This window comes from Lynx canadensis, chromosome B4 (genome assembly GCF_007474595.2).
Source record: "Lynx canadensis isolate LIC74 chromosome B4, mLynCan4.pri.v2, whole genome shotgun sequence".
NCBI lineage: Eukaryota > Metazoa > Chordata > Mammalia > Carnivora > Felidae > Lynx > Lynx canadensis.
The window spans coordinates 132,814,932-132,840,724 of NC_044309.1; the positions used below are offsets into that span (position 1 = coordinate 132,814,932).

General features: G+C 42.1%; 1 protein-coding gene across 15 annotated transcripts in view; it reads left to right on the top strand.

The window, feature by feature from the left end:
* TNRC6B (trinucleotide repeat containing adaptor 6B) overlaps positions 1-25,793 on the top strand; it is a 258,256-nt gene that overhangs the window by 112,757 nt on the left and 119,706 nt on the right. For 3 of the 15 annotated variants that reach the window (XM_030320708.1, XM_032594040.1, XM_030320712.1), the window contains exon 1: positions 774-3,016. The exons of 10 other annotated variants lie outside the window; for them this stretch is intronic. Coding sequence is in view for 2 of the 5 variants with exons in the window: in XM_030320712.1 (XP_030176572.1) it covers positions 3,012-3,016 (5 nt within the window). In the remaining 3 variants the exon portion in view is untranslated. Of the gene's footprint in view, positions 1-773; positions 3,017-24,816; positions 25,633-25,793 lie in introns of those variants that run through there. 2 more of the 15 variants (XM_030320714.2, XM_030320709.1) reach the window with 2 other exon arrangements.

Below are 25,793 nucleotides of genomic sequence, written 5' to 3' on the forward strand. Positions count from 1 at the left end.
CTGCTGTGACAGTGTGGACCCTGCTTGGGATTCTCTCTCTCTGCCCCTCCCCCATGTGCGTGTGTGCTTTCTCTGTCAATACAAATAAATAAATTAATTAACTAAAAAAAATTTTTTTTTTTAGTATATAGTTACCAAAGGTGCCAACTTTGAAAGAGAACACCCATTTGAGTATATAAGTTCTGGTATATTTGTTTAAAAAAAAGTAATCTTTTTTATTACTTTGTATACTCATCTTGTAATAATATAATTTAAAAACACTGTTTTATGGTTAATATAAAAAAAGTACAATAAATATATCACAGAGTCCAAAATGTCTGGAAATACAATGAAAATAACATTTTTTAAATGCTTATTTATTTTTGAGAGCACACAGACGCGTGTGCAAGTAGGGGAGAGGCAGAGAGAGAGAGGGACAAAGGATCCAAAGTGGGCCCCAGGCGCACAGCAGAAAGCCCAACTTAGGGCTCGAACCCGGGAACCACCAGATCAAGACCTGGGCTAAATTCGGATGCCTGACCGACTGAGCTACCCACGTGCCCCTGAAAATAACGTATTTATTTCAGTTGTTTCTTCAGTGAGCAAGTGGACTAATTGCTTTAAGGTTAGAGGTATCTCACAAAACAAAGCTGTCTAGAGGTTGAAGAAAACCTATCGATCGTATTATTTGAAAATAGAACTAATATTTGTTTCTAAATGTGTTCGTATTTTCTGGCTTTTTATGTAGCTTGCTTAACACTCACAAGGTAACATATATATATATATATATAATATTTTGTATTGGGGATTGGAGACTTAACAAAATTATAAAGACATTAAACAAGGGAGCATCACAAATGAAAACAAGGCAGCTATACGATCTCCATGCATTTTAACATGTTGAGCATGCTCCACGTAAGTAAGCTTTCCGAAACTCAGCTGGAAGGCATTGGAAGGATAAAAATAGACTAAATATTCAAAATTTCCATCCAAGGAGTTTCCTGCTTTTGCCTACATCTCAATTGTCTGTCTGGGTCCTGGCTCTTGCTCTACTTGGGGCTGCGCTAAGACAGTGGAAGCATTTACACCATAAATATTCAAGCTGCCACATCGTTGAGGCGTTGGCCTCCGCCTGCCCTAAAACAGCCCCTTTCCTGTTCTTCCATCGGAGTGGAAAAATCAAGGGAGGGAGGGAGGCTGTACAGGATGATAAACATGTGAGATTTAGGAAGGGTTCATAGGTTCCTTTTCGAGGAATGCCAGGCTTACAGAATCCATGGGTTCTCTGCTGGATGGCACAACAGATTACCCTTGGTCAGCCGCGTTCATTTGGGAGACTCACACTGTGGAATCCCACCTTTTTTGGTTTATAGAGATAGATGGAGTCTGACAGGGTTTTGCCTGCTTTCTATCATTTATTTCCTAAGCCGTCCAACTCCTTAGTATAAATAGATGGAGGTGAGTTTCTGGAAACCATGTGACTTCCGTTCTTTATAGTTGGATGGCAGATTTCCTGCTGCCCAGCACTTCTGAATGGAAGTCCAAGTAATTCCTTCATTCGTTTATTCACCTACTATGTGGGGCCTCACACAGCAATGGAGGAAGATGTGGTATTTGCCCTTATACACACTGGGGGAGATCAACCACAAGCAAATTCTCACGCAAATAATAAATCGCAGTTATGAGCAATGCTGTGAAGAAGGAATAAAGGACGTTACTGGAGTGTTGAACAGGAAAACCTGGTCTCGCCTGGAAGGGTCAAGAAAGCCTTCCTGGAGTAATGGATTACTTTTGAGATGGCAAGGATAAGATGAACAGAACTGCTAAAAGAAAGAAGCCAAGTGCAGAGTTTTAGAGTTGAAAGGAACCGAAGATACCATCTAGTGATGTCCAGTCTTTACAGTCCCCGAATGAGAAAAGGCTCGGGAGGTAAAGGGATTTGCCTAACGAAACCTGTGCAGCCTGTTAGCCCCAGAGCTAGACACACAAACCCTGCGTGGATTTCTTCGGTGGGTGGGTGGGTGTAACAAGATGTATATAGCAAGGAGAAGGGACTTGGGGATTGGGGAAAGCAGGTAGGTGTTTAATTTCGTGCTTACTGCTGTCAGCTGCAGAGCCGTTTCCTCAGGTGGGAGAGGGGATTAAAGAAGGCTGGAATCTGCCAGATCCTGGAGGAAGTCAGCTTGGTAGCCGCAGCATAGTTTTTAGGGGGGGGGGGGGAGTGTCAGATACACATGCACCAAAAACGATAAATGTGGGAAATTTATCTGTTCTGCTTCTGTCTAGCTGTGTGATTTGAGATAAGTCACTTAACTTCTCTGAATTGCCAGTCTCCGTTTCTACTTTGGTGTTTCCTTTTGGTCTTCTGTGCATTTTAGGAGCTTGCCGGAGATCAGTTGTGCCCTATATTTCACCTTAATCTTTAAAAACTAGTCTCTTGTTTGGCTGAAGCATTGTTTAAGCCCCCTTTTAAAGAGCAGTTTGCCAGCCCATGCTTGCCCAAACAGCCAAAGAACTGTAGCAAGCAAGTCAACCTCCAGGATCTGCAAGAATCGCTCGCAACTGAGCATATTTCTATAAACCAATAAAGGTTTTTCTGTTTTGTTCATCTGTTACCCTTATGCTGTTGCCACTTTCACATTCAGTGCGTGTAGGCGGAGAGCAGGAGATAACAGCATTTCACAAATGAAAGTGAGTGGAAAAGGGCTGCTTTCCCTTTAAGGCAGTTCTATTCCCCAGCTCCCTCCCCTTTCCTGATTGACAGACCTACCCGAAGTCACATGATCCGCCTCTATTTGAAGGTCACAAAAAGCTGCTTCCTTTAGAGACAGAGGGGGAGAGAGAGAGCAAGAGGGAGAGTGAGTGAGAGAGTTAGTTCAAGCCAAAATGGCCGACAGAGTCTCTGCTGGTTTCTGAATATTTAAAATACAAAAAAACAGATAGACAAAAAGAAATCATTTTTTGGACCTTTTTTCATTTCCATTTCTACCTTGTATGCCTCAATTTGCTGGATTTAAGCACTGCTGCACTTTATGAGGTTGGTAAATATTTTCAATTTTTTTAAACCAATTGATTTATATGGATCTTGTCTAACCGTTTTCACTAGTGCTGTTGCAAATGGACATTTGTCTAGCATGGAGACTGGCTTCAGACATTTCGTGAATCTGTGTAAATCAGACCCGTGATGTACTTTTGGTTCGGCATTTTAGAAATGGAAAAGCCTTGGTAGAATATTAAATTTTGAAGTGATTTTATTGCACTTTTAATTTATATACAGATTTTCATCATCATTTCTGTGTTGCAAATCAATGAAACTACGAATAACTGGAAATTTGATATTTAGAAAGAGGTTTTTAAAAAACACAGACCTCTCCCTGCCCCCTTAAATCTGCTGCAAAAATTTGCATAAATATAAATGGGTTTGCATTCTTTCGGCTGCTAAGGCCGACAAAGGATCTGGGAGGGCAAGCACAACCATGGAAAGCCTTTTTTTTTTTTTTTTTTTTCTTTAAAGCTAGGCCATCCTTCCTAGAGAGATGTAAAACCTAAAATAAGACCTGATACATTTTAAACATCAGGCTGGGGGCGAGTGAACACCAGGAGGTTTGGGGTTTGTAGATTCCCCTGCTTGAAAACCTCCCAAGCAATGTGTGGGTCACCCGTCTCTTCTCGGCGCGCGCTCATTTACACCGGGTCTCTGTGTGTGTTCTCAAATGTGCAGCCAGATGCGCTTTTATTTTGATCGTGGTTCGAACCAAGTGGTAGGACTATCTTGTAAACATGGTGTTTTAAAGATCTAAACAGCTATTCACCCCACCAGGAATGAATTCTTTATCAGTTTCTCCCTGTACATTGGCCTTCTCCATTTCTCACGGGTTACAAATTTTTGTTTCATTTTGTACAGATGAACTGGGCTTTTCGGCACAAATTCAGCATCTGTGTGTGTGGTTGCCTGTTTGGGCCGTGTATCCATTGTCGAAGTGGACGTTTAGGGTCACGTAAATAGGTAGCTGTATGGATGTGTGTGCTCATTACCCCCGAAACTGTGCGGTGCCCTGAAGTTAAATTCCATTACTTCCAATACAGGATTCTAGAAAGCCTGGGAGCAGGGAGGAAAGAAAGCTGAAAACTTGCTTTCTCAGAGCCACCTCCCCCTATCATTGTAAGAGTGTGATGTAATGCTTCTCTCTCGTCTGGTGGGCTGAAAGGGTCGTAGTTTGTGATGTGGCGGGGAAATTGCCCCCACCCCCGAGTAAATCACCCCACCCCCTCAGCACATCCCTGGCTCTGAGAGGCCTTGTTTTCTTTTCTTTTTTTTCCTAATTTGTATCCTCCTTATTTATGCGTGGCATACTGGCATGAGAAAGAGACTGTTCTTCTAAATCTGTTACAAAGTATAGTTTAGAAAGGTATTTAAAATATGCAAATGCCTGGAATTGTCATATCCCCATCATTAAATATGTAGACTTGGATTAAAGCTAATTAAGCATAAATGGAATAATTTTGATCAGAAGGGAGCAGTGTTGTTGTTTCCTTTTTAATTAATCTAATTATAAGATGCTTGCTGGGCCTGCAAGTGTTAAAAAAAAAATGGAAGAAATGCTGGCCCGTTTTGAAAATTTGACAGTCTGGAAGAGGGTGTATAGTGCTTTCAAAAGCTTTATTCAGTGTTCAAATGGATTGGCCCCTTGTGCTGAAAATGGCCTGTTTCTTTGGGCCAATTGTGTGTAGATGAAGGGACTTTCACGCTAATTTAACAAAAAGACTCTGCATTTGAATACATAAAGATAATTAAAGTTCTCTGTCTCTAAAGAGCAAGTATTTTTATTATTTTTCTAAAATTAATGTTGTTATATTAGTAGTGGGAATCCGTAGAGATGTGACAGTTTAAAACCACTGTACGTTTTTTGGTAATATAAGTTCATCTTTTGTGTAAAAGAGATTGGAAACATTACATTAAAGAGGTAGTCTGCAACAAATTTGTCTCTTTAAAAATTTTCTTACAGCTTGAATTTAAAGGAAAAGACCTAGAAATTACCATAGTGATAGGGAGTGTTGCTGTGTGGTGGGCCGAAGGAAAATTAGAGCTCTCATCATTGTTGGGTTTTTTTCTGAAAATGAAAGCACTTACTTGGGGCTTCACTCCTTAGATGATCGATTTCACACCCATTTCCTAAGTTGGCCTTACAGAAGAGAAAAACCTAAGCTTTCCATGTTTTGTCATTAGCTTGTTTCCGTGGCCCGTGTAAACATGTGAATAGCAGGTTAATTCAGTTTGTGGAGCCGAGGAACCAAAAAAGCAGGGTACCTACTCTCTCAGGCAAGAAGGAGGATGATAGAATGAACACGGACATAATGCCATCTGAGTGTGTCTGAAATGTTTTTAGAAATACTTCTCTCTCCTAGACAGGTTGGAAAGTGGGATAAATAAGACCTCGTTTCACGTATGTTAAGCGTTAGGGCTCTGGTGAGTTTCAGAAGCCCAGCTGCCATTTTGGATCTAAGTTCCTGCAGGGCCCAAAGTATGGTAATTCAGAAGCACATAAAAATGAGTATCAAGTGTGCCGATGGATAGTATTTAATTTGTGCCTTTTGTTGAAGTTTTTGTTTTCTGTCGATAGCGTGAAATGGAGCTTTAAAAACTTTAGAGATGTGGCTGATGTTATGAAGAGCAGAAACCAGGGATATCAGAACTTGCGTGTTACGGTTTTTAAAAATGAGATGGCGTGTGCAGAGGAAGTTTCTTATCGGAGAAAATGAATATGATTCTTACTTAAGATGCCCCCTCCCCCAATCCATTTTTCCTTACACTGGGTCTACTTGTGATCCTATAGTAATGTCATTATTCACAGCTGCTCTGCCTCAGAAAGAAATGTCACAAAATCATTATTAAGATTTTACCGAAACATCACAAAAATGGATAGTGCTTATCTATCAGAAGTGGTGTCTTATTTTTCAACTGTTTCTCAGTCCTACCGTCTGGGTGCCAGAAAGGAAGCACCAGCATCTTTGGTATTTAGTGCAAGTTCAACTCTTGTACAGCTTTGAATGGCCGCTTGTCCTTCTCCATCACCACTAGGACCATCCTTTAAAAATAAACTTCTAAACATTGAAGCAAGTCTTCCAAGGCTTTTCCAGTTCTTCACCTCTACAAGAGACACTGCAAGAGTGATGTGTAGTCAGGAGGCCTTCAGCTTCCACAGAGCAGGCCCAGCAGATAACAGTAGTAGGAGGTGGGCCTCACCCTACCCATCTGCCCCATGACTGAAAGTTTTGGAGAAATTTAAATTAAAAAACATTTTTTTTTAATGTTTACTTATTTTTGACAGAGAGAGAGAGAGACAGAGAGACAGAGCATGAGCGGGGGAGGGTCAGAGAGAGAGACGAGACACAGTCTGAAACAGGCTCCAGGCTCTGAGCTGTCAACACAGAACCCGACGTAGAGCTCGACACAGACTGCGAGATCATGACCTAAGCTGAAGTCGGACGCTCAACCGACTGAGCCACCCAGGCGCCCCTAAACTTTTTTTCAATGTTTATTTATTTTTGAGAGACAGAGTGCAAGTGGGGGAGGAGCAGAGAGGGAGGGAGACAGAATTTGAAGCAGGCTCCAGGTTCTCAGCTGTCAGAGCAGAGCCCGACGCGGGGCTCGAACTCACGGACCACGAGATCGTGACCTGAGCTGAAGTCAGACTAAGTCACCCAGGTGCCCCTGGAGAAATTTTAATTTTTGTAACTTAGTGTACTCATTGTTCTTCTGCAGTTTATTTTTATTTTGTTTTAATGTTTATTTTTTTTTTTTGAGAGAGAGAGAACCTGTGTGCAAGCGTGTGGGGGAGGGGCAGAGAGGGAAGGAGACAGGATCCAGAGGGGGCTCTGCGTGCCAGCCCGATGTGGGGGTTGAACTCAGGAACTGTGAGATCATGACCTGAGCCTAAGTCGATGCTTAATCAACTGAGCCACCCAGGCGCCCCTCGTGTGCAGTTTAAACTGGACAAAGCCCTGAGGCAATACAGATGAATGTGCTTTGTTCCTACCCTCAAGAAGTACCAATCTAGCAAGGAAGATTCTCCGATAAAGTGGCCATCACAACTTGGTGCTAGGTGTGCAGTAGTTATAACAAGTACCTGCTATTGAAGTGTCCTGAGTACCTGCGTTAGGAGAGCCCTTCTTGAAAGAAGCCCCTTATTTTTAGTCATCATTTGGATATTAGATTTTCGCTAAGTGTAACATGTGATTTAAAGACGGGGTTTCTGACCGTCTTTGGTTGGGGAGGGGGCAGCACATGCTAATTGTTTCCTAGTACAGTATTGCTCATCAGTTTATACAAATTACCTTCTCTTACCCTCTTGTGGTTAAGACTGGTGGTGGAGTGGGCTGGGGTGAATTGAAGCCACTTGGCCTGAAAAGGGATTTAACCCATGTCAGTGACATTTGAACATTTTCTTTTCTTCCTTCGTATGTTCATTCAGCAATCATTTATTATGCCCCGGTGTGTGTTGGGTGCTGTTGTAGGTGCTGGGGGACCTAAGAATTTGGTTGGCCATCTCCCTGAACAGCCACTTGGTTCGTGTGGAAATACTCAGCATCTGGTGACTGTCTAACCGATTGCTTTGGGTTAGGACTAGGACAGCACTGTAGTTCATGTCACCTCATAGTCTCTTTGCTGAGAATCAGGAAACGAATGGTAATTTTTGCTTCTCGTTAGTTCCAGAGACTTCCATTGAAGGTTTGTCAAGATAGTCACTTTAGGGGCGCCTGGGTGGCGCAGTCGGTTAAGCGTCCGACTTCAGCCAGGTCACGATCTCGCGGTCCGTGAGTTCCAGCCCCGCGTCGGGCTCTGGGCTGATGGCTCAGAGCCTGGAGCCTGTTTCCGATTCTGTGTCTCCCTCTCTCTCTGCCCCTCCCCTGTTCATGCTCTGTCTCTCTCTGTCCCCCAAAAAATAAATAAACGTTGAAAAAAAAAATTAAAAAAAAAAAAAAGATAGTCACTTTATACATGTTCATTAGTCATGCAAAAGTGTCTCCTCAAAATTATTTTTTAAATGATCCCTGAGAACCTTGCAAGTTAAGTTGCCTCCCTGGTTACTCTATCACATCCCTCAGTTGAACCATTTTAATATCCCTTAATTGTGTCACTCAATGAAATTACATTATTTGTGTATGATGGTGCATCACTCCCCACAAAGCCTTCCGCTTTCATGAGAGCAGATTTTGTTTTGCTTGTTGCTCAGTCCCCGGCATCTAGAACTGGGCTAAGCAGGACTGAGTGTTCGATAAAATGTATTTGAGCTACACTTGAGTCTAAGGTCACTAGGACCAGCTACGTGACCATAAGCCCCTGTTTCTTCGTGAGTAAAATGAGGATAAGATGCTGTTGTGAACCATAAAGGAAATGTTGTATGTAAGAGCTGGCACCTGGTCTCATTGCTTAGTAAGTATTTCCTTCCCCTGAGCTCTACCCCCCCTTTGTTAAATAAACCAGAAAGACTTTTACGGCCCCACAGATGCCTCCATTCTCTCTCATGGCTTGCAGGATCATGAAATGTGTGCACTGATTGCACTGAGCTTCAGCCTGGATAAGGACAGGAGTAGCGCTGAGCCTTTTCTTTTTATTAAAGTCCCTACCTACATTCCTAGGGTCTGATGTCGTCTCTTCATGCTCTCCAGTTTCCTGCAGGCTCTGCCTCTGTGATGTATCCACATTTACTTGGCTGCTTTTCTTACATTCTGTGTTTTGCATCAAAAGGTTCTCAACAGTTTCAGATGAGTTGGTCCCAAATTTACAAGACAAGGGAGAAGATAAAATACAGTGTTTATTCCTTCATTGTGATTATTCTGAGCCTACAGATATAAATTCCATAATTTAACTAAGCTATTAATGGTTTTGATTCAAAAGACAGATAAAATAAAAACTTAGGCCAATTGCCCTTATACAATGCTGTCAATTAAATATAGATGTCATAGGGGCGCCTGGGTGGCGCAGTCGGTTAAGCGTCCGACTTCAGCCAGGTCACGATCTCGCGCTCCGTGAGTTCGAGCCCCGCGTCCGGCTCTGGGCTGATGGCTCGGAGCCTGGAGCCTGTTTCTGATTCTGTGTGTCTCCCTCTCTTTCTGCCCCTCCCCCGTTCATGCTCTGTCTCTCTCTGTCCCAAAAATAAATAAACGTTGAAAAAAAAAATAAATATAGATGTCATAGAAATGGCTTTTTCATTGATTTTGGCATTTTTTTTTAAACCCAGAAAATTATTATCTGTTTGCTCACTCATTCAACAAATAATTATTGAGTATCTAGTATATGCTGGATAGAAGTAGTGTGAAGATTTTTTTCCAGGTACCATTGCTGAAGTTAGAAAGAATATAAATGCAAGGAGGCTGGCCAGTGTGCAGCATGTTGGGCGATTACAAGAGAGGGACACCCAACCCAAATAGAAGGACTGGATGTGCAAAGGCCCTGAGGCAAGAGAGGACACTGGTGTACTCGGAGAATACTTGGACATGGTTGGAGTGTGATATACGTAAGGAAAGAGATGATCTGGAAAATAAGAAGTGAAGCTGTAAAGGTAAACACTGGCCTGATGCAGAAGGTCTGTAAACCATCTTTGGAAGTCTTTATCTAAACAGCAATTAAAGGGTCTCCAGCAGGAATGTTACCTGTTCAGACTGGATTTTTGAAGGATGACTGTGGTTGCACTGTAGAAAATGGCTGGAGAGATGAGTTTAAGACTAGATAGTATTAAGGCATCCCAGGTAATGGTGGCCTGAACTCACAGCAGAGTTGGGAAGAAGGGGGTAAATCCAGAGATATTTAGGAAGAAGATTTCAGATGACCTGAACACATTTTCTGAGTATGAGAAGATGAGGGTTGGGGAAATTTAAGATGATGCCTCTGCCTCTGGCCTGGGCTACTAATGGGATGGTGGTATCATTTGCCGAGTGGGGGGTCCATTTAGATGGGAGACAGGTGTGGGGTTGAGATAATGAGTTCAGTTTTAGAGTTATTGAATTTTGAGACATCCAAATGAAAGTCTGAAACAATTAGATATCTGTCTGGAGACAAAGATTTGAGAATCATCAGTCGTCCGAGTCCTCCAACGTTTTCCTTTTTAAGTTGGTTTCTTTGGTAAGATGTCCAAAGATGGCAATGAGCAGTGCAAGATGCTGTTGGATCTGTTAAGGGGACACTATTTTGTAAAGAAGATAAGACCACATACTCCTATTACCATAATGGTTGCCATTAAAAATGCCAAAGGAATTTGAGGGAAGAGAAAGACTAATTTTAGTCGGGTTGATCATCAAACACTTTATGAGGACTGCGTAACTGACCTGAGCCTTAAAGGTTGGCCAGAACTGGGGGCGCCTGGGTGGCTCAGTCGGTTAAGCATCCGACTTCAGCTCAGGTCATGATCTCACCGTTCTTGAGTTCAAGCCCCGTGTCGGGCTCTGTGCTGACAGCTCAGAGCTTGGAGCCTGTTTCAGATTCTGTGTCTCCCTCTCTGTCTCTGCTCCTCCCCAATCTTGCGTTTTCTCCCTCTCTCTCTCTCTCCCAAAAATAAATAAACATAAAAAAAGAAAAAAGGTTGTTCAGAATTGTATAGAGGGCAGAGCAGTCTAGCTGGAGGATTGACAGGAGCCCAGAGGTGTACAGGGGAGATGAGATGCCTGCTCATAGTTTGGATTGCTAGTAGTTGGATGGCAGATAGAGGGGACTTGTTGAAAATATGATAGAAACATGATCAAAGTGGTTTTTGAGAATGCTAAATGGCAGTGGGGCAGGGGGCAGAGGCCGGGGGCGGCGGGGCCAGCGGGGGCGGTGTGTGATCTAGAGTCACGCAGGCCAGTTGTGGCGAAAAGGGACTGTTAACAAAGGGTCTTCGAGGGGCACCTGGGTGGCTCATTCAGTTAAGCACCAGACTGTTGGTTTCGGCTCAGGTAATGATCTACCGGTTCGTGGGTTCAAGCCCGACATCAGGCTCTGTGCTGACAGTGCAGAGCCTGTTTGGGATTCATTCTCTCTCTCTCTCTCTCTCTCTCTCTCTCTCTCAAAATAAACTATAAAAAAAAAAAGTGTCTGCCATAAGACTGTGGTGGTGAGGCTAGAAGAGGGACCAGGGACTCTGGGTTTTCAAGGTGAATGTTGGGAACCTTATACAGGAGTGAAGATGTAATCCAGGTCAGACATCCTGAGTTAAGTTGGGGGGACTTCCAGAGGCAGCTGTTGAGCAGGCAGCTGGCAGTGTGAAGCTGAAGCTTGAGAAAGAGGTCAGAGGTGGAGATCAAGAATTGGAAGTCATCCACACAGACATGACAGTTGAAGCTGAGAGACTGGATGAGCTCACCATGAAAGTACAGAGAATGGAAAAGAGAACTGAGAATAGGTCCTTGGGGACAGGAAGAGAAACAGGACCTGGGAAAGGATCGAAAGGCAGGTGATTGTGTAGGACGGTTCATAATAGTCGCTGAAGAGAAGGGAAGGACTTCTCAATCTCAGATGTGGTCATCCAGAAGAACAGGATGTGGTTACTGCAGTGTTCCCAAACCTAGTGTTGGGAGGTGTTACAGTGGGAAAAGTTTGGGAATCATTAGGTTACTCCAGCACCATCCAGTAGAAATGGAATGGGGGAGGCGCCTGGCTGGCTCAGTTGGTGGAGCATGCACGTGGCTCGTGATCTCAGGGTTGTGAGTTCGAGCCCCATGTTGGGTATAGAGATTGCTTAAATAAATAAACTTAAACTTAAAAAAAAAAGAAGAAGAAATGGAATGTGAGCCATGTGTTTACATTTTCCAGGAGTCACATTAAAAAAGTAAAAGAAATAAGTGAAATTACTTTTAATAATGTATACTTTAACCCAGTATGTGTAAAGTATTAGCAGTTTGATGTGAAATCAGTTTTTAAATACTTAAATATTTAAATACTTAAAATTAGATGTTTGACATTCTTTTTGAAATCTGGTGTGTATTTTATACTCACAACACATTTCAGTTTGAATATGAAATTTTCACTAGAAATACTTGATCTGTATTGAGATTTCACAAAATTTACAGTTGAAAAAGTATATCCACATACCCAAGTTTTTCCAAACATAACAAAAGTTTTCCAGTAATGGAAATGAGTACCAACTTTAAATTTTAAATTAATTGAACTAAAATACAGTTGAAATTTCAGTTGCTAAGTGGCACCAGCCTCTTTACAGGTGCATACTGGCCATGTGTGACTACCGTATTGGACAGCACAGGGTTGTTCAAAGTAAATGGGTTCCCTTACAGCTAATACGCATTTTGAAAATAGCCAGGGCATCACAAAGCATTTCACAGGACTGGTGTTTCTTAGAACACATGTTGGACTCCGCTAATGGAATTTTTAGAATTGGAAGGGTCAAATCCTAAACTTTGAATGTGAGGAGATGAACTTTTTACTTTTATGCAAGTGCACAGATTCCAAATTTTTTTTTTAAGTTTATTTATTTATTTTGAGAGGGAGAGTGGGGGAGGGAATTCCAAGCAGGCTCCACGCTATCAGCGCAGAGCCTGACGCGGGGGCTCGATTTCACAAAGTTTGAGATCATGACCTGAGCCGAATTCAAGAGTCAGGTGCTTAACCAACTGAGCTACCCAGGCACCCCCAGATTCCAAAATTTAAAACAGGAATTTAAAAAATTGTTTTGGCTAAGCTCAGCAGGATGGTACCTTGGTAGAAGTTCTTTAACATACCAATTTGTGTCATATTTCAGAATTGCTAGGTGCAGAGCCTTACATTTACAAGCAGATACAGCGGGAGATACGGGAGCACTCCTGCTCCCTGTTTGACCTGGTTGAATTTGAAGTCTGTGAGTTGGTGGTGTTTCCAGACAGGGAGGTACGAAATTAAGATTTGAGTGTTCTTAGAAACTTTCAGTCAGTGGTCCCAGCCATCTAGCGTAGGTGGAGGTGTTTGAGGGTGGAAAAGGAGTGCCAAAGGGCTAATTATTTTGTGTGTGTATCTCACTTCTGTTTGGCGTTGTGCAGGCTGTTTGGCCTTAGATTGTTTTGTATTTCTTGCCATCCTGAGCTAGTACAATATTTATTTACTAAATAAGAGTGGTTTGTACAAAGCGGGTTCAGAGATTTTTATTTAATCATGTCATTGATTTAGGTTGCTTTGTAGTTACTAATTAGACCTTTTAACTAACAACCAGTAAAGATAGAAATTCTCGTGAACTGTAGTTGGAACCAAAGCTTGTCCACACTGGAGAGTAAGCAGTGGTTTTCGGTTGCGCACCGTTTTATTTCAGCAGACATAGGGGAGCGAGCTTTTCTGTGAAGTGCCCTGTAAGGGTTTGAGACATCAGCTATTCCATGAGGTCCCATGTTTCGTTTTGTTTTTAATCAGTATGGAAATTAATCCCTTACTTTTCTGTTTTCCTTTAGAAGCGCATTTTGGTTATCCATGTCTGCCTTTGTAAAAGCCAGACTGAATAGTGGTGGGCTTAAAGTAATGCCCTTTAATGCTGTCGTGAGAACAGAGACGTAGCAGGAGATCTCGCTCCCTCCTTCCCAGGAGCCCAGAGCCCCGTCTTTTACCTCTTGGTGCCATTGTTTCTTTTGCTCCTTTGCTTACAGAAAATAATTGCTATTCTTTTTATGCCAAGAAGTTCCTATTTACAAGCGGAAGTTAGATAGATAATTGGGTAGCTTGGAACAGTGGCTTTCAAACTTTTTGATTGGCTCTACAGTAAGAAATGCAATTTATTTGGAGGCCCTGTACATATGTGGATGTATGCACTGAAGCAGAAGTATTTACTTTCTGGCACTATGTGTAATGTGTTCTGATACATTCTTCTGAAGTCTGTTTTGTTAAAAACAAACAAACAACAAACCCCCAAACCAAAAAAGCTGATCCTGACTCACTAAATTGATTTAATGATCCACTGAGGGTTGTGTTGCTGAGGTTTGAAGACGTTTTAGGGAAGTTCCACCCCTGGAACACCATATTCCAGGATCTGATCCCCAGTTTTGTTGGTCTTGAGAATCAAATGTATCAGTCCAGTCGGTTATCATACCAACCACATTCATAAGCGATTTTTTAAATATTAATTTGTTATTTCAGTGTGTGGGAGATGGATATTTTTGATGACCAGGATGTTGTCCTCCCTGTGCAGAGCATTCCATTCAGATCAAAAAGGAATTGACCATCCATATTGAAGAATGGTTTTCCTCTAGATTTTAGAGAAACTTAAGTAGAAAGCATCCTTTTACCAGATTATGTATTCTCTTGGAAAAACCCCACAGAAAACACTGCCGGATTCGACTTGGAGGAGGGGGTGCTTCCCTGCCCCCTCTGAGCCAGGTTTCATAAAGCTGTATGTCTGCTATTAACACATTCTGTTTTCACACACATTGTAATACATTTGATAAGTTCAGCATTTCCCCCTGTTTGTTGGGGCAACTAATAGGCTTGCCTGGAAAAAAAAAATTCCTTTCCTGATTCAAACTGAATTAAACTGGTCTTTGCTCACTACTGGACTTAGAGTCTTTAAGATGCTAATGTGCCTTGGGAATCTTAAGTGATGCATATATATAAAATCGTAAAGTACCAGGTTTGTTTTTTTCAGGCAGTTTGGGGAAATGCATCGTTAGCTTTCTGTTTTGGTTATTGCTTTCTAGAATTACATCCTAGTCACACAAGCTAGATTTGGCCCAAGTCCCTTCAGACACTCTCACATGGTGGTTCCCAGACTTGGGTTCCAGGAAACTGTAACATTGTAAAAGCAGTATTGGGATCCAACATGAGTTACCAGTTTTAAATTTGCCAGGTAAAGGCATTTTTTAAAAACTCCTCACTTATTACCATAATTTCAAAGAAAGAAAACATTTTAACAAACAGAATGGAAGGTCTCAGAATAAGAGACTTCTCATTAAGTTGAATATAGCTTTATGAAAACCATTACATAGGCAATATAGATCAGCACAGGTACTAAAGTTCAGCGTTTGGGAACCACATCCTAATTATAGACCATCTCTTAGCATGTATTACAATTAACTGTGTACTTCCTGGTTTTTATTAGCCTCACTCACAGGAATAAACCTTACTTCAAGTTCTGGAACTACCTTCCTTCGTTCTTATTTACTGGCTACAGTGGTGATGATTTCATTGACTCATACTTTTTAAAAAAAATTACTTTGTTCCCTCTGCATATACTGTAAGCAAGTAACCATTCTACTTTAATGTAAGAAAAAAAGAAAAGACAAACCAATTCCATTAGGTGCTGAGCAGTTGTGGAATCTAGAGTAATCAAAACCTGTAGCAAAGTGTATCTGATTTAATGAAATATATAGTCATGGTGATTATGTAAAAGTGGCAGGTGGATCACAGAAATAATACTACTTATGGGGGCACCGGGGTGACTCAGTCAGTTGAGCGTTGGACTCTTGATTTCGGCTCATGTCACGGTCTCACAGTTCGTGGGATTGAGTCCCATGTTGGGCTTCATGCTGACAGTGCAGAGCCTGCTTAAGATTCATATTCCCTCTCCCTCTCCCTCTCTCCCTCCCTCTCTCTCTTTCACTCACTCATTCTCTCTCAATAAAGAAACTTAAAAAAAATACTAGTTATGTACGTTTTTGCTAGCCTGTATTGGCTCTTTATGAGTAATGAATAATAGCCATGGCAGATTTTATAAAATTATGTACATTTTTATGTCTGCCATCCCACCTGCACACTTGAAATGACCAAGACCTTAAATCTGGCAGCCCCACATCAAGTGTCCCCTCTGTCTTTCTTCTGCCAGAGAAAGTGCTTCTTAGATGCACTTTACTCTGTAATCAAGGAGGGCAAGGCCAGCAGCTCCCTGACCTGCCTGGCAGTGATAATGCTATCAGCTGGTTGTGGGCGTGGCAGCCCCAGCAAGGGCTTCGCCTCTTCAGCCTGGAGGCGGCATGGGCCGGGATAAGGGTAGCAGTGGAGGGTGTTTGGGAGCAGTAACATGTAGGGTAGACTTGAGTTTGAGCAGGATATTCTTCAGGTTCCCTGTACTTGGAAGAGTTTATTATCTAAGTGTTTGTGTATCAGCCGCTGTATAGTGCTGGGAATACACAGATAAAAAAGACCTAACTTATCTTTGGGACTCAACCAGTGAGGCTGCCTGTAATAAAGATAAAAGCATGATGCCAAGGACCCCTAGAGGATGGGAAGAGAGGCCTAGGGCACTGGGGAAGTCTCCACCAAAGAGGGAACTTTTGAGCTGTGTCTTAAAGGGAATTAGGAACTGCTTGGTGATAGGGATAGTGGGTAAATCAGGGGTGCCATAAGTGTAGTGGTTAAGAACTTGGGTCCTGCAGTCCAGATAGCTGTGTGGTTAGATCTGCCCAGTGTTGGGCAAGTATTATCTGTATGCCCGCGCTTTCTCACTGGTAAAATGAGGAATAATAATAATAGCACCTACCTCAAGGAAAGGCCACGGGGATTAAATGAGAAGACATTTAGTGTCTTAGCATATTGCTTGAGGTCAGTGTTAGCTTCTGTTTTCATTAGTTTTATTGTTAGCATTTCAGACTGAGGAAAGAACATACACAAAGGCAAGGAGTTAGGGGCACGTGGGTGGCTCAATCAGTTAAGCATTCGACTTTGATCTCTGATCTCGGGCTCAGGTCATGGGCTCAGGTCATGATCTCAGGGTTTGAGCCCCACCTCAGGCTCTGTGATGACAGCTGGGAGCCTGCTTGGGATTCTCTCTGCCCCTCTCCTGCTGTTTCTCTCTCTCTCTCTCTCTCTCTCTCTCTCTCTCTCTCTCTTTCTCTCTCTTTCTCTCAAAATAAATAAAGCTTAAAAAAAAAAAAGACAAGGAGTTAGGAACTGGGCGAGTGTGGGAGATGGTGATATATTAGCAGAACTAAGGGCAGGCTGTCTAGGCAAAAGTGGAAGTGTTTGTTGGCCTTTGACTATTCTAAGAAATTTGGATTTCATCTTATAGAAGGCAGTTAAAAAAATCAACTTGCTTCACTTGATCTCCATGTCGAGGATCTGATGGAGGGGGAGAGATTGTGGCCAAAGTAAGAGGAGTGCTCACCACAGTACATGTAGTTAACCATCTGTCACCATACAGCTTTATTAGAATGCTATCGACTATATTCTTCATGCTGTGCATTACATTCCCATGACTGACTGACTTTATAACTGGAAATTAAGGCAGTGACAGTAAAGATGGGAAGACCAGATTTGGGGGACATTTCTGGAAGTGTAATCCATTGGATATGATGCAAAAACGAGTTGTGTGTAAGCCCCCGGCTGGGTGAACGAGTGATGCCAGGAGTTGGCATGGACGTTTCAGTGGGTAGAGGAGGGGTTTTGGGTATGTACTAGGGTGAGGATGGGACCTGAGAGGCTGTGGTTTTGCTTTGGACATATTTTAGGTGTTTGCTGGGCAAGTGGAAATAAGGGTCTGGAGCTCAACAGAGAAGTTTCCCAGATGTCAATTTACATCTAGAGATGGTCATTAGGTCATGAGAGTGACAGTGCTCCCTCAGCAAATGGCCAGAGGAGTGGGATGAAAACAGGAAAAAGGGTGGTGCAGAAGAAACCCAGACAGGAAAGAGTTTAGGGAAGTGAAGGATAGTCATCAGGGGGTCAGTTGAGATAAACCCTGAGTTTGAGTAGTTAGATTGGCCTGGAGTTGCTCAGTGTGTCAGGTTCAGGGCTCCATTGAGCCCAGCAGCCCCAGCACATTGTCATTCTGTTTGCCCCTGATGTCACATTGGGAAGTCTCCCCATGGGTTTGGGGATCTTCTTCTGTCAATACAATGAGCAGCTGTGGGTCAGGCACTAGTTGTACTCACCTCTATAACCCAGTACCTGACATACAGTGAGTCTGCAGAGGACTTTTTTTACTTTTAATTAAAATATAATTGACATACAAGGTTGCATTAGTTCTGGGCGTACAAGGTAGCGATTTGACAATTCCATACGTTATGCCATGCTGTACATGACATCCCCATGACTTACGTACTTTACAACTGGAAGTTTGTACTTCTTAGTCCTCTTTCACCTATTTCCTATTTTACCATTCCCCTAACCCCCACCACTCTGGCAATCACCAGTTTGCTGTATTGATGATTCTGGTTGGTTTGTTTTCTTTTTTAGATTCCGCATATGAGTAACATTCTGTAGATTTGGGTATTTGTCTTTCTCTGTCTTATTTCATTTAGCATAATACCCTCTAGGTCCATCCATGTCATAAATGATAGGATCTCCCTCTTTTTTTTTTTTTTTTTTTTAAGTAATCTCTGTATCCAACATGAGGCTCAAACTTATAACCCTGAGATCAAGAGTTGCACGCTCTACCAACTGAGCCAGCCAAGTGCCCCAAGATTCATTCTTTTTTTTTTTTTTTTAATAGCTGAGTAATATTCTACTTTGTATAAATACTATGTCTTCTTTATCCATTCATCTGTCCATGGACATTTAGGTTGCTTCCATATCTTGGTTATTGTAAATAATGCAGTAAACATAGGGATGCATATGTATGTTTTCAAATTAGTGTTTTTTGTTTTCTTTGGGTTAAATACCCAGTAGTGAAATTACTGGATTGTAGAGTATTTCTATTTTTAATTTTTTGAGGAACCCCCATACCGTTTTCCACAGTGGTTGCACCAGTTTACATTCCCAGCAGTGTCCCCAGGGTTCCCTTTTCTCCACATCCTTGCCAACACTTGTTATTATTGTTTTTTGATACAATCCTTTCTGACTAATATAAGGTGATAACTTGTGGTTTTGATTTGCATCTCCCTGACGATGAGTGATGTTGAGCATTTTTTCATGTGTCTGTTGGCCATCTGAATATCTTCTTTGGAGAAATGTCTATTCAGATCCTTTGCCCATTTTTATTCAGATTATTTGGGTTTTTTTGCTTTTCCGAGAGCATTTGCTGAATTAATACATGAATCAAGGATGACTTGGGTTAACTCAACAAATACGTATTGAGTGCTTTATTTATGTGTTTGTTTTAAGAGCTATGCTAGTCTCTAGGGATAAAACAGTGAACGAAATAGATAAAAAGCCCTATCCTTGTAGGGCTTACATTCTGAAGCATGAATCAGAAGGCTAAGGGAAAGGAGCAAGTAGAGAGATAACGATTGAAAGTGTAGGATGAGCTCTGTATCCTCACCATCCATGGACTGACCTTGGTACTCAGTAGGCATTTGATACGGTTAGTTGACTTGAACACGGGAGGGAGGGTCCGGGAAGAGAGGGTCCGGGGTGTGGGAAGAGATTTGCTGTATATGTGACAGGTTAGCCTTGGAGAGGGAAGAGTAAATTTGGAAATAGAAAGATTTGAGGGAGTTCCCCTGAGAGACATTCACCTTTGAATGGGAGTCACTCCTCTCTATAAAATAGAAGATGAAGTCTGAGCAGAAAAGGGAGCCTAATGAGCAATAAAATACTTGGAACAGTCTTTCCACCCCCACCTCCAAAGAAAAGGAAGAAAACGACCGAAAGAAACATCTACCAGCTCTCAGGGCTTAGCTGAGAGAGAAGAGCCTTCTTCATTTGTGATTGCAGTGATCTTTGGCCTTGCCGGCATTTTCCAGCAAGTCAAGGTGAAGAACACAGTTGGTTAGGGTTCGTCTGAGGCTGAGTGAGGACTAGCCTAGATAGATAGTGTGAGATAACCGGAGGTGAAGTCTTCAGGAGGAATGCTGGCAAATGTTTGAGAGTTCAGGCTGAGTTGGGAGTAAGATAAAACTAGTGTGTGGCAAATGACTTGCAAGAATAGGGAAAGAGAGGGTCTGGGTTGGAGGAGGTGAGAACTTCTGTGTTAGAAAGGAAAGAGGGGTTCTTGGCTGGCTCAGTCCGTGGAGCACACAGCTCTTGGTCTCAGAGTTGTAAGCTTGAGCCCTATGTTGGGTATAGAGATTATGTTAAAAAAATAACAATAACAGAAAGATAAAATTACTTGCTTTGTGTTTCATGTAAGGAATGCCAGGCACACTGTTCTTAAGTGCTTTACATATGTTAATTCGTGAGTCTTCATGAAGACTTTTCAAGCTAAGCCCAGACAGTTGAGTGTCTTGTCCAAGGTTACACAGGTAGGAAGTGGCCCAGGCAGCCTGCTGGCGCACTCTGTCCTACTGCCTGAGCAGGAGCCCAAGGCTCCTGCAATAGCTTCCTGAAGTTGCTGTGCCACCCCTTCCTTCGAGGAGATATAGGTGGCATGGAAGGGTGCTGTGGACTGTTGCCTCCCTTTTTAAAAATAAGTATGTGTCTTTTAGGCAACAGTATATTTTATGTAGAACTCTGTTTTTTTCCACCTGCCTTCCTCATGCCCCAACATCCTTCAAGAGGAAACAAAGACTATTTCACAGTTAGAGAAGACTTTACAGTTCCTAGTTTGACCAACAGGACTGTGTTCTCTTCTTGGGGAGAGTCCCCTCCTGTTTCAGGTTACATAGGCTCCTCTGGGTAACCTGTTGGACTTGTGTTGGGTGAGGAATTTAGCCCCTGGCCCTGGGGTCTATGACCTGTCACTCAGAGTCTGGGTGCTATGCAAATCCAAGGGAGATGCTCTTCGACCTTTGCTTGGAGGCTATTAGGAAGCACAGAGGCTTTGCAAATGAAACACGTGGACCCCTTTATCCTTCTCTATGAAGGAGGGATTATTTGTGGAGGCAACAATGTGTTGGTGGTATCTTTTAATATCTGGCTTTGCTCTTGAGGCAGTTTGGAAGGAATGCCATTGTATCTTCCATTTCTTCAATGTAAACAAATTTTCAAGATTTTAAAAGAAATGACACACCAAAACCACCTAATTTTACATGCCAAAAGCATTTGATATTTCAAATACTGAATATACAGAGAAATAGATCATGTGGCATTATTTGCTGGCAATGTTTAGATTTCCCCCTGATCCTAGTGTTTTATGTTGAGGACATGTGTTTGAAATGTCTTATGTATTAGGACCTTTGTGGTTCTGCTTGGTTCCCTGCTGGGGAAGAGTATTTTTTTTTTCTTTCTCTTTGTCTTTTTGGGTTTTTTATTCTGTTTAAAATTTTTTAATTTTAATTTTTTATTTTTTAGAGAGAGAGCATGAGCTGGGGATAGAGGGAGAGGTGCGGGGAGAGAGACAGGGGAGAGAGACAGAGAGCGAGAATCTTCAGCAGGCTCTGTCCTCAGCACAGAGCCCCACACAGGGCAAGATGTCACAACTGGGAGATCACGACCTGATTGGAAATCAAGAGTTGGATGCTTAACCAACTGAGCCACCCAGATATCCCATCTTTTTAATTTTTTGGGTTTTCGTTTTGGTTTGGTTTTTTAAAGTTTATTTATTTTTGAGAGAGAGCACATAAGCAGGGGGAGGGCAGAGAGAGAGGGAGACACAGAATTTGAAGCAGGCTCCAGGCTCCACATTGTCAGCACAGAGCATGAAGCAGGGCTTGAACCCAAGAACCGTGAGATCATGACCTGAGGCAGCCGAAGTCAGACACTTAACCAAATGAGCCCCCCAGGCGCCCCTCTTTTTGTTTTTTTTTTTTTTTTCAAACACACTGCTAGGCTAGCCATAGTGCATCACATTATTGACACCTGTGGTGTTTAAAATTGCTTATCTCTAATGGATTTTTGATAACATCTTTTTTAAAAATTTTTTAAAACATTTAATCATTTTTGAGAGAGAGAGAGAGAGACAGCGTGAGTGGAGGAGGGGCAGAGCGAGAGGGAGACACAGAATCTGAAGCAGGCTCCAGGCTCTGAGCTGTCAGCATAGAGCCCAACATGGGGCTCGAACCCATGAACCGGGAGATCATGACCTGAGCCAAAGTTGGATGCTTAAGCGACTGAGCCAGCCATGATCTTCTTTTATCAGATAGTAAATCCTGATATTTAGTCACTGGGACTTGACAGAGCTGGTTAGGCAAAAATCAGGTAACTCTCAGGCCAGGATTAATTGGGATCTCTAGGATTAGTTGGCACCTTTATTTGGAAGTCAAAATAGAAAATACAGACTATATTTATTTCTCATTTCTTTCCCCCATGAATACTGATACTATTCTCCTGAGCAGGGGATAAATTGATTGCTCATTTTTAGGCCCTAGAACTCTTGCTGGTGATTTTTTCATGTTTCCCTTGTTTTGGTCAGGGGCAGTGATAGACACAGTTGAAGCTGGCAACTATGACCCATGTTCTTCTATAGGTTCTCTCTGAGGTTGTGTGTGACAGAATTGGAAAAGGCTGCTCTGAATGCTAACCATGTTTTTCTGTGAAGCTACGAGTGGGGTGGGGATGGAGATCATGAACTCACATTCATGAAGTGCCTATTCTGTAGCCAGTACTTCCCATTGCCTTACTTAGTCCTCCTGACGACCAGATGTGGAGAGTTGTCTCCACCAGTTGGTAACTGGTCTGAGGCCACATAAACAAGGATGTTGGAGGAACTAGGGGCTGTAACTCCAGAATGTCTTCTCTTCCTAAGCCTTCAGAAATGCAGTGCAGACTAATTTGGTAATCGGGTGAATCCCTATTTTATAAAGTAGAATGTCTTAAATAAAATATGGACTCAAATGATGGGAACTGATAGCTTCATGGGGGTCCTCAGCCCTGCACCCATAGCAAGTAACGGAGGACAGTGAAGCAAGTACTGATGACACGCAGAGCGGGAGCTTTTAGGGGCAGTCCTGGGTGGCCACTGAAAGACATTTTGGTTTTGGCTTTGTTTTCTCTCTTTTTCTTTATTTATTGTGTATGTATGTATTAATTTAACCCTACACGTAGTTTAACATAAGGAAAACCTCCAACTTCATCTCCTCCCGGGCACTGTGAGGCCCCACCACCAACACCCACCCAGCTGGCTTGGTACACACCACTGCCCAGGTGGAGGGGGCAGCCATTGCTGTGCCAGCCTTCACCCAAGGAGATGAAGGCAAGGCAAGGCCAGGGGGTGGGGGTGGGGAGTCGGCTCGCATTTCTGAGCCCTGGCAACCCCACCATCTTCACCTGCTGGGGCTCCAGTTGAACTTGGGGATCACATCGGGGCTACCCTCAGGCCACACTAACTGTCTTGGTGATGTTCTGTGATGAGCTAAAGGTTGCAGCCGGTTTTTAGTAGTGGAGAAAAGGCTGTTTCTTATAGAAAAATATGCCGAATTCAACTGCCCCCACGGCAAGAAGGGGGAAAAAAGCGTGTACACGCATCCATACGTATCTCACTCCATACCCGTGATAGATTCTTCCAAAGGAAGGCATTTTCTTTTTGAGCAGCATGATAGGTTAACTAAAAAGAGAAATCAGTGTGAATGATTAAAACCCGATTTCAGATGATTCATTTAAAAAGGCGTGGGTGGTTCAGTCGATTGGGCATCTGACTCTTGATTTCAGCTCAGGTCATGATCTCATGGTTCATGAGATCAAGCCCTGCATTGGATTCCTCTCCAGCAGTGTGGAGCCTGCTTGGGATTCTCTCTCTCCCTTTCTCTTGCCCCTGTCTTCCCCTGTGCATGCTCTCTCTCCCTCTCTCTCTCAAGATAAATAAATAAACTTTAAAAATAAAAGCCAAATTGGTTAATAAAGACATTTTAAAAAGCATTTTAACTTGATAAAGTTTAAGTAGTACTTCTTAAAGTGTAATCAAATAGAGGAGTTATCAAAGCCATAATGAAGAAAATAGAAATCATTTGTAATTAGACAATAATTAAAGGCAAGTACATGCCCACTGATTTTAAAGTGCTTGAAAACAATTAGTTTTCTTAAGTAGGTTAAACATCTGGGTTACAAGCTTGTTTACGCTATTAATTTACTTAACAAACCTGTTCTTCATAGGTGATGCAAAAGTGAACTTCAGCTTGGCTGTCTGAATTATAACAAGTTCCAATTTAATGGATACCATTTTTTTAAAATATATTTTTAAACATTTAATTTTTAAAGTATTTTTCTCTTTATCTTCTCCTTCTTGAACAATTCAGTCGTGAGGCCTATAGGTAGACAGAGAAGGTAGGTGGTGGCCTGGCCAAGGGTGTCACAGCCCAAGTAGGATGAGGAGGCCTACACATACAGGGAGACACTGGTGTGTTGTATCAGAGCCAAAGAGAGGTGAGACAGGTACTCCAGTCACAGGACTGGAGTGGCAGCAGCACTGGGAGATTGGTTAAATATGGAAAGATTGCTCAGATAGGTATGTTAAGGATAATGGGAGCGAGCAAGTCTGTCAGAGAAGAGAGTTACAGATACTGAAAGGGAGAAAACTAGCATAAACCCTGTGATATTAGATTGGAATCAGAATGTTAGTGTGAACTCATGGATTTTAAGAAGTACTAATAAATATAGAAATACTATAGATGTAAAATGCATGTCTATAAATACATGCATGCATACATACATTTCTTAGCTCTTTCCATAGAGAGGAGTTAGAGTGCCTGGGAGCAGCGGCATCCCAATAGCAGTGAGCACATCACGTGCCCAGATCTTGGCTTCTAAATACCATTTTCTACTAAAAGGAACCCCAGCTTCTTGAAGAATGGCTGATTATAGGATTAGAGCAGAAAAGTTCAAAGTGAACCTGGAATATCTTACGCTAAAAAGCAAAGATGTCTTCATAGAATGATGGAGACACTTCAAAAGGACCCAGAAGGCAGTTCGAAGGGGTTCCACTGGCCAAATTTGGGATAATTTGATTATCAGAATTTAAGATGTCAAAGTCATTGATTAAAACCTGTTAAATAAGAGGGGCACCTAGGTGGCTCAGTCGGTTAAGTGTCCAGCTCTTGATTTCGGCTCAGGTCATGACCTCTCAGTGTGTGAGATCGAGCCCCACATTGGGCTCTGCACTGACAAAGTGGAGCTTGCTTGGGATTCTCTCTGACCTTCTCCCATTCTCTCACTCTCACTGTCTCTCAAAATAAACATTATTTAAAAAAAAAAAAAAAACTGTTGAAAAGAGAAAACTAAGGGTTCTCACACAATGTAACCTAGTATGGGCTTATAAATAAATTCAGAGTTCAAGGAATGGATAATTGAAAAGTACCTTCCCACAAAACACCTATTGAATACAAAAAGGAAAGAGAGTACAGTGGAGAGGCCTGGCATAGACTACCTTAAGCAAGTGATTTGAGTGAATCTCACCAAAATGGGACACGTTGAAATTGTGTCACATGATAGGACGCAGTGAGACTACAGCATCACTTCAGTGATGCTCAGGCCGAGGTGCATGACCTGAATCTAAACTCCGAGGAAACATCAAACACACCCAATTTGAGGGACATTCTACAAACTAAATAGCCTGCAATCATCTTCAAAAGTTTCAAAGCCATGCGAAGTCCAAGCAAGACCATTTCAAACTGAGAGACACTAAAGAGACATGTCAACTAATGCCATGTTTCTTAACTGATCCTTTTGCTGTAAAGACCACTGCTGGGACAGGTGGCAAAACTGGAGCAGGGCCTGAAGATGAAATGATAGTAACAAATCAGTGCTAATTTTCTGATTTTGATATTTGTATGGCAGTTACATAGAAGAAATTTTTTTAAAGAAAACCGTGTATTAAAGTATTTGGGATGATGAAACGTGAGACTGACAAAGAATTCTTTGTACCATATTTGCAACTTTTCTGGAAGTCTGAAATCATTTCAGAATTTAAAAAGAATTTAAAAAGAATTTAAAAAGTAATATTCTTGCCTAACATTTAAATCATGGTAAGTATATAAAATTACAGTTCCCCCATTTCTCATTTTAAGATCCCTCCCCACCTGACCTCAGTCCTACTCCCTGGAGCTACCACTGTTAACAACTAATGCATATTCTTCTAGGTATTTTATTTATGTATGTGGATGTATATAGAATATATATTGTAGGT